This window comes from Arctopsyche grandis, chromosome 10 (assembly GCF_051622035.1).
Source record: "Arctopsyche grandis isolate Sample6627 chromosome 10, ASM5162203v2, whole genome shotgun sequence".
Lineage (NCBI taxonomy): Eukaryota > Metazoa > Arthropoda > Insecta > Trichoptera > Hydropsychidae > Arctopsyche > Arctopsyche grandis.
The window spans coordinates 22,921,522-22,935,623 of NC_135364.1; the positions used below are offsets into that span (position 1 = coordinate 22,921,522).

Consider the following 14,102-nt stretch of genomic DNA (forward strand, 5'->3'; position numbering starts at 1 on the left):
GTGGTCAGTTCAATATTGCTCGCGTAGTTTCAATGTTTAATGAAATCTTATTTTTCAAGCTCGGTTTATAATGTGTTATGGGGCAATGTAAGTTTGTAAACATATTGGAAAATTAATATGCAAAGATTGTACGCATAACTTTATATGATGAAGTTTGAGAATGTTATAAGTTTTCCAGTGTGATTTGACATTTGCTATCAGTTTAGATGTGTATGCCATTTATAATGTCATTTCCATATTCTATTTATATACAACAAAGCAAATATTCCATATTCGATTTGAATATTAAATTTAGTAACACAATCGGGGAATATATTTGGTTTGGCTTAAGACATTTTAACCATTTAACTAATTATATTTTATTATTCAAGAGCTATACATATATGATTGTTGAAAGTCACATAAAGTATTGGATGACTTGATTTTTATAACAAAGCTGTTGAGTGGCTTCGATGTGAAAGTTCTAACATTCAAAAATATTTTCCATTTTAGAATACTATGGAAATCTACTGGAAAATTTAACTGTTTTTATTACATACATTTCAATTGGTATAATGCGATATCAAATATGTGAATGGTTTTTACTATGAACTTATCTAATTCATTATTCAAAACAAAAAAAATCAATCAAGAATTCAGAAATCATATTCATATAATATATGCAATAATAATCGTCAATGTCGTTAACCTTGACATGACCGAGAATGGGGTTTTCTTTATTGCTTATGAGTGGAATTTTTCCGGAAAACCTGCGGGCGTTTTTGGGGTTTTCCACGGTCGTAAAAATACCGTCAAAAGCTCAGATCACAATTTCGCTTTTATTTCTCATATATTAAAACACACACACGGTAACCGCAGAACGAACTCATAGCATGACAATGACGTTTAAACTATTAAATGTAACATATAATATTATAATACCTCATTAATAATCCAATATATATATATATATAGAAATTAGATCAATTCATTTAAAGCACACTCCAATAAAATGCCAGCATAATACGATGTAGCAGATCCTTAGCTGACGATTCGCTTTTACTGAGCTCAATAAAATAAAATAAGTATGTAGAAGAAACATTTATTAATCTATCATGTATGTATATGGTAGTTTTTATTCAGTTCTTGGAATAATATGGTATATTTAATAAGTAGAGGATTTATGTTCCGTGTATGGTATATCTAATAAGTAGAGAGTTCATCAAATATTTAAATTTTTAAGCAGCAAGCTTTCAGTCCATCACAGTCGCTGTCACTAATTAGTATAGCCAAGTACTATTATCTGTGGTTCAGATGTGGCGCAGATGATTGGCTGTTTATCTCTCGCATTCAAATGTAATTACGTTCCAAATAATAGACGTGGCAGATTGGTCGTTGAATACGACTCGATTAATAATTCAACGGAACAGATTGAACATCACAGCTCCAAACAGGTAGCGGATTTATACGTACACATTATATATGTATGTAGTATATGTATATGCTGTTCAAGAATTCGCCACGTCTTTTCCAGGCTCCCTAGTGTCGTCCCTTCGATATCCAATTAAAATCTCCACATCGCATTTAGCCGCAGAGGATTTGAGTGCATCTCGTCGTTGCACAATCTGCACAAAGTTACCCACTCAGGTTAGCTTGCATGGTTTACCTGGTACCCCTATCGAGACAATGCATCCAGTGTTGCATTCGACGAGAGTGCGCTATCTTCCCTAGAGATCGATAAACCCATCAGCTACCCGACAATGTACCAGACTAATAGTCACTTCTCGTTAAAGTATGAAATGCAAGCCTTTCAAGGTTTTAGTGGGATAAATCTTGTAGTCAATTTTAGACCCACTTCCATCAAGCCAGATTTATAATAGTGTTGCGTTGCCTCCTTATAAAGGGCAGGTAGCTCAGGGCATCTTCGACGTCCGGTTACTTCCCTATTGTTTAGGCATATACTCGGATATGCATTCCCACGATATTCAGTCCCACGCTATCGCTGTCAGTTCTGAGAACTCCACGGGAATGCGACCGAGTGCCCTTACCGCCGCTAAGTGTATTCGGGGGTCTCTCATTGTTAGCCGACTTGCACTTAAGCCTGGAGATAATCCTCGAAACCAATTAAAACGGCGGCCTCTTTTAGCATACGCTACAATAGTAATGACAAAAAATTAAGTTGATCCTCTAACCAAAAGTAATTTTTAGTAAGTCTTTCGATCGAGAATAGATCATTTAATTAGGGAAATATAATATGTACTAAGTCGTCTGCCGTTTGGATTCAAGTTATAATCCAATTTACGGTATGTTTGTTTATATATAAATATATTTTAATTTGTTCACATAATATTTGCCATGAAAAGAATTACCATAAGCCGACACATTAAATTAGATTATTTTTTTCTACATAATAACTAACAATTTTTCAAACATAAAAGTACATAGGACAGAATAGTGACATCTATGGACAATCAACAAAATTTTTATATACAGCAAATTTTCGTGAAATACATTATGTAGGTAGCATTTATAAGATTCAACGAATTCGGGATGTTAATAGCTCGATTTTGCCAGAAACTGAGGGGGAAGATATCGATTTATTGGATCTTTCACAGTAATTAAGCTAGAAAAATCGGAAAATTCTTACAGGAGTCAGTCGATCTATGTTTTAATAACCATAAAACATCGCCAGCAGCATATTTGTCTGGAATTTGAATCCCTGACCTACTGGCATATAATAGCTCTACCAATGCACCACGCTACTATAATATATTATATATCAATATATTACCGTTTAATATAAATGCACGAAAGGATTATCAAAGGCATAAAATATACTCTGTAATGTAAAGGGATCTTAGGCATAGCTATAGTTATGTAGACGACCCAGTAAGCAAGGCCTACTATTCAGTAGGCATGGTCAAATACTGTAGAAGTTTTCCAACATTTTCAGATTAATTTTTCATCCATTCCTCTAAGGTCGATTTTCCACCTATACTAATTTCTAATAATAATTAATTATATCAAAATTTAAGTTGAAAAGCTGTGTATTTACAATGTCTGTGAATGCTTAATAGTTGCTTTTGTATAAATGGTATGTTTTTACTTGATTACAAAAGCAATTAATCGACATTCGGTAATTTTATTCAGCATTATAAAAAGTGTATGTGAATATGTCATATTTTTCCAAAAGTCAAAGGAACAAAATAAAACCTTACAGAACTACATATGTATATAACTTGAACGATTTCGAAGCATTTGAACACCACAAGATACATTACATTATTCGGAATGGGGGATCGTTTTCTTGATACGAAATCAATAATGACCACTGCTTACTTGATTCTATATACCTTCATAATAATAATATGTCACGCATATTCTTCATTAGACACATACGTAGTGTAGGCATATATAATTATAGACTCGTTTTATACAAAACGGTGCATGTCACGAATTCGGAGTATTTAGACGTGTCTGTCTGCCGTTCGTTAGTTCTTTGTAAATTTAATGAACCAGTCGCATTGATAGGGTTAAATTTGAAGGGGAACACGTGTGTAAACCGCTCCAGTGACGTCACTTGACCTTTTGCGAGTGCAACTGAGAAGCCTTGAATATCTCAATTAATAATGTTCTGCGAGGCTTCGATGAAAAATTCCATTCCGGTTTATTAATGTTGAAAGCTATGTAGCGAAGAATTTATATTCTCTGTGTAGGTAGTTCCATTAAAAAATAATTATAATAACTCATATTGTACTTAAGTGCATAGATACAATATTTAAAAATACTGGTGGCCTTATAATATGTACGTTTATCTGCTTTTCCGAGATTCTGAACATATCGAATTAAAATATGTGACTGAATAATTTGTGAATTAAGTCTGACAGAAATAGTGTTTTTGGAACTGAAATTTGGACTTCCACCTTTCAAATATAACGGATCATACATACGTAGATGTATCAATTTAATTCATCTATGAAGGGCTTAGAAAATTCCTCGGAAAATGTTGGTTTTTCCGAAATAATGAGTTTAAAAATGAGAATTCTTAAGAATTTATCTTTCTCTTATAGTGTGTCTTCGAGTCTAAAACTATCCGGAATTCTGAATCGTTTTATAGAAAAAATTAAGAATTTCGTAGAGCTTTCTCCCCTTAAACGAAAATTTATTATAAATTTAGAAGTTTTGTGCATTTTTAGAATATCTGGCAAAATTTGTTGTCATGGCGCGTTAAGTTTAAAACAAGATCTTTTACAGTAAAGTTTATAAAATACATATGCAGATAGTGATGATTCTAAGGACTCTTAGAATTAAGATAGTGATGATTCTAAGGAATTTAATATTATATGTTATTATTAAAATTAAAATTATATAAAGGAAATCGATGCTTTATCTATCGATATTTTGTATATACATATATATTTTAGATGTGTGAAAAATACACATAGAAAATTATATCACAAATATAATAAATAAACATTCTTATATAAAAATATTTTCATTTCATTTTTGTTAACTTTTAATATGTTAATCAGAAGTCTCATACATTTAAAAAATCTAATTTCAAACGTCGACTTTTAAAATATCAATATATGTAGGTTTAAGCTCATAAGCCTATTATAACCCGTTTAAAAGCTCATATTAAATATTCAACCTTTGATGTTCAGCATTTATATAACGACATTGAATTTTGTTTGATAACATCAAAGAATTTATTTGAATTAAAAAACATACCTAATTGTAGATATGTATGTATAATCGGCCACATCTGAATTTACACATATAAAAACAAATTGCCTCATTTTTAATTTTGATATAAAGCCTGTGTGCCCCTTCCGGGTGATAAAACACCAATATGAGATTTACAACTGAAATTAATTTCAACGACCCCCCTCTCTACATAATCGTATTAAGATATTTTTACGAGTGTTTCGTTTAATTTATTACCTCACGTAACGCGGCGGCTTTTTCACTCACTCACGGCGAATATATTCGCGTTGCGTTGCTACATCGACGACGGGTCACCCTAACATCAATTATTCCCGTTTATTTTAACCGAAAACGAGTCGGGGGACGCTCAATGCCCTATAACACCTTCAATTTCGCACTGGGGTTAATACGACCGCGGAAAAGTGGCAATAGCGACCGGAAACCGTAAACTTACCGTTTGCAGATTATTGTATCGTTAAATATTTACCGACCGAAATACATATACACAGGGTGAAGTGGAAACAACCAAACGACTGCGGTCTCGAAAATGAACACTTTAATTGAAAAGTAAATAAAACCAAACTATCGTTAAGTAATATTTTGAAAATAATAACCATAGAACGTTATCAAACATTATCTAAAACTTTCCTTAGCATAATTTTCTGAAATTCGTTGCATTTTCACTTGGATGTTATCCATCTACTAATGCATAGTTTAAAATTGACAACTGTGTACATTTTTTATGAAACAGTCAAGCTTTTTACAATGAAATGGCAAGCTGAAGAATCAAGCGAATGTAGGGACAAGGCAACTTTTTTTAATCAAGATGTTTTGGGAACATTTCTCATATCATTTGCATAAAATTTTATAGAATTTACATGTATTCAGATACACATCATCTTTCTAAAATCAAAACATTTCAGAATTTTAAGATTTCCCATTCAAAAATTTCAATGAAAGTCGACGGATTGCGTCGAGAAAAATTTTGAATTACATATGTTCCAAAACGTGTTTTACTTCTCATCTTAGTGACATTATCTTTAAAAGGTTACTTTGATTGTATAGCTTGCATTCATTTGTCTATGAACATTTCATTTTCAGTTAAAGGATTAATTTTCAAGTATAATTTTATGCAATTTACATCTAATAAGATACACATAACCTTGCTTAAATCAAAACATTCCAGAATTTCAAGATTTAACATTCTAAAATATCAATGAAAGTCCACGGATTGCGTCGATAATTTTTTTGAATTACGTTCCAAAACGTGTTTTTCTTCTCATCTTAGTGACTTTAACTATAAAATGTTATTTTGATTGTATAGCTTGCATTCATTTGTCTATGAACATTTAATTTTCAGTTAAAGGATTAATTTTCAAGTATAATTTTATGCAATTTACATCTATTCAGATACACATAACCTTGCTTAAATCAAAACATTCCAGAATTTCAAGATTTCCCATTCAAAAATTTCAATGAAAGTCCACGGATTGCGTCGAGAAAAATTTTGAATTATGTTCCAAAACGTGTTTTACTTCTCATCTTAGTGACATTATTTTTAAAAAGTTACTTTTATTGTATAGCTTGCATTCATTTGTCTTAAGAACATTTCATTTTCAGTTAAATAATTTATTTTCAAGTTACTCTTCGTCTAATTGTTGCTGCCTCATCCTGTATACTTTTGATCATAAATTATGTTCAAAATATATCTTAGCTCTATTCTGATAGCTACTGAAATTTTATATATTGCAAATTTTGTGTTAGTATCTACATATAATTATATCTTATTTTAGTGTTAGTGTATACAAGCATTAAACAAAATAAAAATCATAATATATTTTACATATACATATGTTTATTATCTTAAATCGACAATCTAAAGCAAATTGTGTTTGGTCATCTGTGTTTATATCTGAAGGGTATAAGCATCTCAGTATAAAGAATCTTTATTAAGCTTATTAATATGGTTGTTACTGATTCTGTCATAAAATCTTCTGGCTATGTAGTTTTTTAGCAATATATACGACTATTCTGTATATAAAAGAGACACGGAGTATGAGAGGGTGTTAAAAGTACATATAAAACTGTTATAGTCGTAATTTGTTCACCTCTCAGTGGAACCCGTTTATCGGAGTTACGTTGAACGTACATGTATGATTTTTTTTACAACCCTTCCCAATAAACGTGTAGATCGTAACGTAATATTATTATGGCGTGTACGTGAAATAAAATAATAAAGTAATTGCGGCGATTCGACCGGTTTAGTGGTGGTGAAATATGTACGATATTTATTTTGATGCCGCGGCTGAAGGGTTGAAATATACATATGTATGTATGTATGTATGTCGAACCGTGTCGAATTTTCCGGCTGGGAAATTCCGCTTATCGGATTTTAAAGGGGTGGAGTTAGACCAGTTAGATTGCTCAGTATTTTCTTATAATATGCGATTAACACGGTGCTGTTAAATGGTACCCGCATACACTACGTTTAGTCAGAACTATTATACATATAATATTTTGTATATTATCTTAGTCTCTGTTCTAAAGTTTGCGATTTATCTGCTCAATGACAAAAATATGTATTAAATACAAGGTGGGTGCATAAAAATTCGACTGTTTGCATAAAGATTTATACAAATGTATTTACATATGACTTTCTTTTTAGCTGATTTTGTTTTTATTTTGATTTCAATCAAATATATGTATAATTTTTTTAATTTTAATCGAACAAGTACACTCGCCTTTACAGATCGCTCCAAAGCGACAAGTGTACTAATACAGATAAAATACAACAATACAAGTAATACAAGCATTTCTATATAATGCGAATTCATACGAACATCATCCACAGTGACATCTATGGAGAAATGTTTGCAGCATTTTATTATAGAAATTGATGAACCTCAAGACGCTGAATAACTTAAGATTTACAAGAGAGATTATAAAGGAAATGCTGATTTACAGGAACCGTTTCAATGAAAATCAGAAAAATTGGCAAACACTGAAAGGAAACGATCGACCTGGAGTCACAAACCAAGGTCTGGCCAACAGCTACTAGTGGGAATCGAACCGTGACCACTCCGCCCCGAAAGCATAATATAGTAACCACTAGTTCACGCTGCTGGTTTTGAAATATAAACGCGAAATGAATGCGAAAAGCGTGTATTTTAAATTTTAATTAAATAAGCAAATGTTCGTGCATATTCTCAATGCAAAAGTTAGCCGTGGAAACTTTTGAAGAAACCGTCAAAAATTCAACTGTCGAATAACACGAAAAACGTTTTTACCTCGAAATAACATAATACATAATTTCTCGCGAGAGTTCTTTCGGTTTATTAAAGCTAGACGGTATATATGTACATATAACAAAAGCAAAGATAAGCAGGATTAATCCAAGACTTTTCAAACACCGCATAAAAACATATACAGGGCGAGACATAAACAATGAAATTTCTCGCTTTATCGCAACGAAACCGCAATTTAATTAGCCCTAAACGCCAGCAATAAAGCAGATCACTAACAAAAGACGACACTTGAAATTAAACAAACCCCCCCCCAAGAGCTCTAACCTTACCCATGATTGATGATTCGCGTAAATGGAGAAATGCGATGGGTTTGATAAAACTAGCGCTATATCGACCGCATAGTAAATTAATGCAAAATTTAAAAGGTTTAAACTTACGGAAGGATCTCATCCTAAAGGACACGTTTCCTTTTACGACTGCCACTCTTCTCTTTATTGTGAATATTTTAAAAGGGAACACGAAGGGCCATTAACAAAACCGAAACAACACAATACGCTAAATAAAACATAACGCAAACAAAGTGAACAATTCGATGGAATATTAAAGGCACGCGTAGAGACATTAAACGTGCTGGCAAATTGGTACGATTGTCAATTTTGTATGAATTCTGCTCTCTTGTACGAATTATAAAAAATAAGAAAAGATTTAAGGAAGACGAACAATAATAAATTGAAGACAAGATAAAGCAGTTTTAATGTGATTAGTCAAATTTTCGTGCATTAAAAATAAACATATAAAACTACCATTTAGCCAGCAGTATGGTTAAGTGGCGCTTAATGTCGTGTATGTTTAGCGCCAAGTGATCAGTGGGTTCGATCCGCTTTACTGCTGGTTAGATTTGGGGGTATTTGTGACTCCAAATCGATCGTTTTTTATCAGAGTTTGCCAATTTTATGTGATCATTTTTGAAACGGTTCCTCAAAATTGGCAAAAAATCAACACCGAGCGCCGATGGGCGGAGGGAACAAGTAAAAATTTCTATGACGGCGACTTGTTTTTTTTTTTCAATTTAAATAAATTTAATAAAAAAATAAATGAATATTTACTATTAGATTCGCCATGTTTAAGCTGTTTATATTATAAATACTGAGCGAAGCCGGGTAAAACAACTAGTACTATATATACAAAACGAATAAATATTCGACATGTTGCTGATTTTATAAATAAAATAAGGAAATATTTTTGTACAAAAGTTTTATATATGTACATACCAGTGGCGTGCCGTCAATGGATGATTTGGATGCGCATCCCTTAAAATTTACGTCAAAAATATTTTCATATCAATTTTGTTTTCTGAATTTCTTAGTTTTTTTTCTCTCTCATTTATTTTTGATTATGCGATTATGATATATACGATCTTTTGTCTGATCCAATTGACATAAATGAACATCCCCGTGGAAAAGCCGTCTGCGCGACCGATGCTTGTTTCACACCAAGCTCGTATCGCCTTGGATGCTGTAGTTCCCTACAAATCTTTTGCGCATGCGCACAAGTGAGCTGTCACTCTTGCGTATGCGCATGAGTGAGACGACTCTACAGCCGTCTCGCTCGCGCGACACTTGCTCTGGAAGCAAAATCTCCTTTTGCGTATGGTATGGACTTGATTCGCTTTTTATGTGTGGACTTTTGCTTGTTTTGTTGATTGATATTTCGTACGTTACGTCCTAAGTTATTTACTTTTATTATTTTATTGTAATCTATTACGTCCTAAATTATTATTTATTTATGACCCTAAATATAGATAGCCAAAGTAACAATGCAAGTGGATTTATCGCCGTTGTTAATAATAATTGCAATTGTTTAATTACAAATGTACTAAAAAGAACATTTGCTTCTCTACTCTATAATGAAAAAGAGATTATTGTTAAGAGCCCAAAACCCACACCAATATTGAATATGCATTCAATAAAAAACGAAAACATATCAAAGACATTTTAATAGATATAAATATGACAATGTTTGGAAGAATAAAATAAAATTAAAAAAAAAATAAACTGATCGTGTTTTGGACGGTTCGGTGATTACTGGTCACAAATTACTCGTCACAAAGTCACTAAAATCTCTATAACGGAACATCTGGCAGCCGAAAAGTCCGATAACTATCATATTAACGAGAACTTGAGTGCCAAATATTGTGTATTCGCGATTTTCATGGCAAAAATTTTCTTTGTGACCACCCCAATGTGACGAATAGTCCAATTACCGTTTTGAACAGCATCCTCTGGTTGAAAAGTCGCCGCACGCCACTGATACATATTATACATACATATGTACATATATAATATTTATTTGAAACGTTTTAGTTCATAAAGTAATGATATGTGTGAGTGAAGCTACACAACTTTGCATATTGTAGAAACGTTCAAACGACGAATCTTATGAGAAATTCTCGTTTACGATTAAATCGACATAAACAATTCAAATGTGAAATTAATTAACTGGGTCGCTTAAGTGAAATGGTATTCTTAATAGTCTCGTGAAAACGAACGCGAGCAAATGTCAAAGGTGGAAAGCGGCACAAAGTGAATGCGCATATCGAGTACTAATTAACCTTACACGAACGAAGAGAAGATAAAATACAAAAAAAAAATAAAGTAAAAAGTGGAACCTTTAAATATTAATTCGATTTTAAATACCTCGAGCTTTATATTGCAATGTTCAGACATGGCAAGTTATACAGTACATCTAAAAGCAATTGTTAAAACATTTTTCCCGCAGATGATAGCGTTGTGCTAGCTGAAATCCTATGCATAGAGGAAGAGGACTTTGAAAACGAAGATAACGAGGCTGTCGCATGAGGTTTTATTGAAATTCTTCAGTTTTCGACGCTTCTCGAAAGTTCGATAGCTTATTTTTTTTTCGAACATGCGGTGGAGAGTTTTAAAATATTTTAAAATTAATATTTTTCCCTCAGGTTATACACTCAAAATTATTATAATACTGATGGTGATGATTTCAACGGTTCACACACACACACTTGCATAACATCTTATTAACACAGCTTCATTTTAATATATAAGTAATACTTAAATTTTACTAACTCGTCTAACCAATGCTTATATCAAATTAAATTAATTAACAGCTCTAACTATTCAATTTTTTATTTATTTTATTTAACCACAATATTTTAAAAAATGCATGTTTTATTTTAAATTTTATATTTCAACGTTGATATACAATAATATAATTAAGATTTGGTGAAGTGTAATAAATAATTATAAGGTGGATTGATAATTTTATTAAAAAAAAACTGATTTTGAATGCTTGGTTAGTAAAATGTCTTAATACGGGTTGACATGATACGAGTAAGCCCATACTGAGTCACTCGGATTTTATTTTATTTATATATTTATATCAGGAAGGCCTAACAGGTAAACCCAATGCGCTCTCCTGGCCAATACAAAAAAATAGTAATTATCATTGAATATAAATGAGAAAAAAACACATGTCTATATACACAAATACACATATATGTATATACATATATACAGGGCTTTTTTTCCCGTGTAACGTGCTGGAACGGCGTTCCGGCACCTTTTTTCCCGGTATTTTTTATGCTTCAAAGGAATATTCTATATAATATAATTTAAATATAATTTTTTCTAATAAAAAACTTAAAAAAAATAAAAAACAAAAAGTGACTTACGGCACCTTTTTTTTCAAAAAAAAAGCCCTGCATATATTGACATATACATATACACACAAATACATATTAATATAAATATACAAAGATACACAGATGAGTCACTCGGACGTTATTCGTAACGTCGCAACGTCCAAAAAACGTCCGAGTGACCAAATTAGTGGACTCGGTATAAGAGCGGACATATCGTGTCAATCCAGTATAATGCTTTTTTAAATCTTATGTTTTAATGAATATCAAAAATTAGTTACAATTTCAATATATGAAAAGAGTCATCATTTTTATACAAGAAAATTTGAATGAATTTTTGATTTTAACACAAAGCTTTTAATTAAAAAAATAAAAGCTGTCCATTTATTTTTATTATTATCCAAGCATTCTATAAGTATACATATGTATGTAACCATGTGATTTACAAACATGACAATTCAATCAATAGACTAAACAAATGTTGATTTTATTTTGAAAATATTTTTATTTAAAATTGCATACTAATTAAAAAAAAATCCATATAAAATATATGCGATCGAAATCACATGATTTATTATACATAACACTGTATCATACATGTAACACAATTGGAAGCATGGGAATTCGGACGCATATTTGCATTTCAGTGTAGAATATATTTGGTTTGAATTATTCGGTCAAAGCGCATTTCCGACCCACCTTAGTGCAGTTGCAGATGGAGCAGCATCATGCAGATGGATACATTCACATGCCACGAACAAACGGATTAAGCTACATATGTATGTATATGTAATGGAAATGTAGGAATCCAAGGTAATAATGGTACATTACGACCATTATAATCTCTTTTCTATCCCACCAAAGAGATGGGATAGAGATGGTTCAAAGGGAATGTCTGACTATAGTGGATTTATAAAAGCGAATTCATTACAGTTAGACTTAACTTTATACAATTCCAATTTACATACAAAGTAAAAAAAAAATAGCTTCCGGATTAGTGTAAGACGAGGTCTTCGCAGTAAAGTGACTTTTCTTCAATAACAGGCCCAAATCTGAACGAAAATAGTAGGTGCTAAATCAGCCTCAAATCAACAATGATATGTGATTAGTATTAATCACTAGTGTGAAGTCAAATCCTTATATTTTCTATTAGCTCGAATGAGCAGAATTTAGCTGTTTTTTGTTACAAGTTATAAAAACGATAAGTTTGCTCATAGAATTGTTACTTTAGAAAACATTTACACTGAGATTGCTCGAGTCTGATTTAGGTTTTGGCCTGATAGTGTTAAAGACCTATGTACTTCCACTCTTTGTAAACGATGTGCATATAAATAGTGTTCTTTTTAGAGGTATACAACCTTAAAATGAAATGAAACAAAAAAAATCATGATAATGGCCATGGTGTTGGCTTTATTGAAAGATATTGTTATGCCATTATTGTTTAAATATGATATTTAAACCTAATGGTTCGAATAAAGCGCAATTTTCGACCAATTTTTCGAGCAGCTTGGGCCATATATCGGCAATAACGCGGCGAAGGCTACCAAGTCGTCCATCGTCTCTGTTTTATCGACGTAAACTTACGACTTCACATATCCTCACAGAAAATAATCCAAAGTTGTTAAATCAAATGATCTTGGATTTTAATTTTTGAAATAAATTTGCACAGATCAACTGTCTGCTTTTAAATTCGTGCGCATTTTTTCCGTAGAGTGGGGGTGGGTCTTTGTGAATGGAATTTATTAATTAGGGATGCGCTTTTGACTCGTCGACTCTTATTCAGAATATATTCTAGAGTGGAATGCATGATTTATTTTTTGTGTGTGAGATTTTTTTGACATATTTGTGTGTGTGTGTGTTCAGGATCTTTGGATGGCAGCGACAGCGGGTCTGCGGAAGACGCCTGCTGTTGGATCGAGGGTGACACCTGTCCGGACGACGACGACGAAGCTGATCATGAGGAAGGCTGCGACGGTGAAGGTGAAGGTGATTGCGACTCGCTAGCGGCAGAGGACACGGCGCTGCTCAGGACCGCAGCCACCACCGAGATCATCATCACGCCGATTTCGCCGGGGTGCGAGGGGCGGGGGCGGAGACGCGGGGACGCTCCGGTGCCCCTCGACCTGCACCTGCTGAGGCCTGAGGAGGTCTGACCCCCGCCACCGCCTCCTCCACCCCCACCCCCACCCTCGCCGCCGTCTTCGCCACCGCATTCTCATCCGCTGACGCATCTTTGCCACCAGCTCTTCCGACCGCGAAGCCGACCGACGCCACTCACGCATTTATAGCCTACACCCCTCATACTTATATATCACACATACCTACCATGACGAAAGGTCGCAATTCGACTTCATTTAATTTTAAATAATTTTGCTCTACCGGTTCTTTTTTTCCGATGAATTTTTATTTGCATACAAAGATCAAGAGCATATTGTGTATGCTATTTAAAAAAAATGCGATTAATTATAGAAAATATCAATTCATTTATATAAATATAC

The 14,102-nt window shown here is 32.9% G+C and overlaps 1 protein-coding gene across 11 annotated transcripts in view; it reads left to right on the forward strand.

Annotated features, from left to right (window-relative positions):
* The window catches only part of LOC143918344 (potassium voltage-gated channel subfamily KQT member 1-like), a 275,499-nt gene extending 261,397 nt beyond the window's left edge, over window positions 1-14,102 (forward strand). For 10 of the 11 annotated variants that reach the window (XM_077440193.1, XM_077440195.1, XM_077440196.1 and 7 more), the window contains one exon: window positions 13,468-14,102. In XM_077440193.1, coding sequence (XP_077296319.1) covers window positions 13,468-13,757 — 290 coding nt within the window. In that variant the 3' untranslated portion in view covers window positions 13,758-14,102. Of the gene's footprint in view, window positions 1-10,709; window positions 10,791-13,467 lie in introns of all 11 variants that reach the window. The other variant, XM_077440203.1, reaches the window with a different exon arrangement.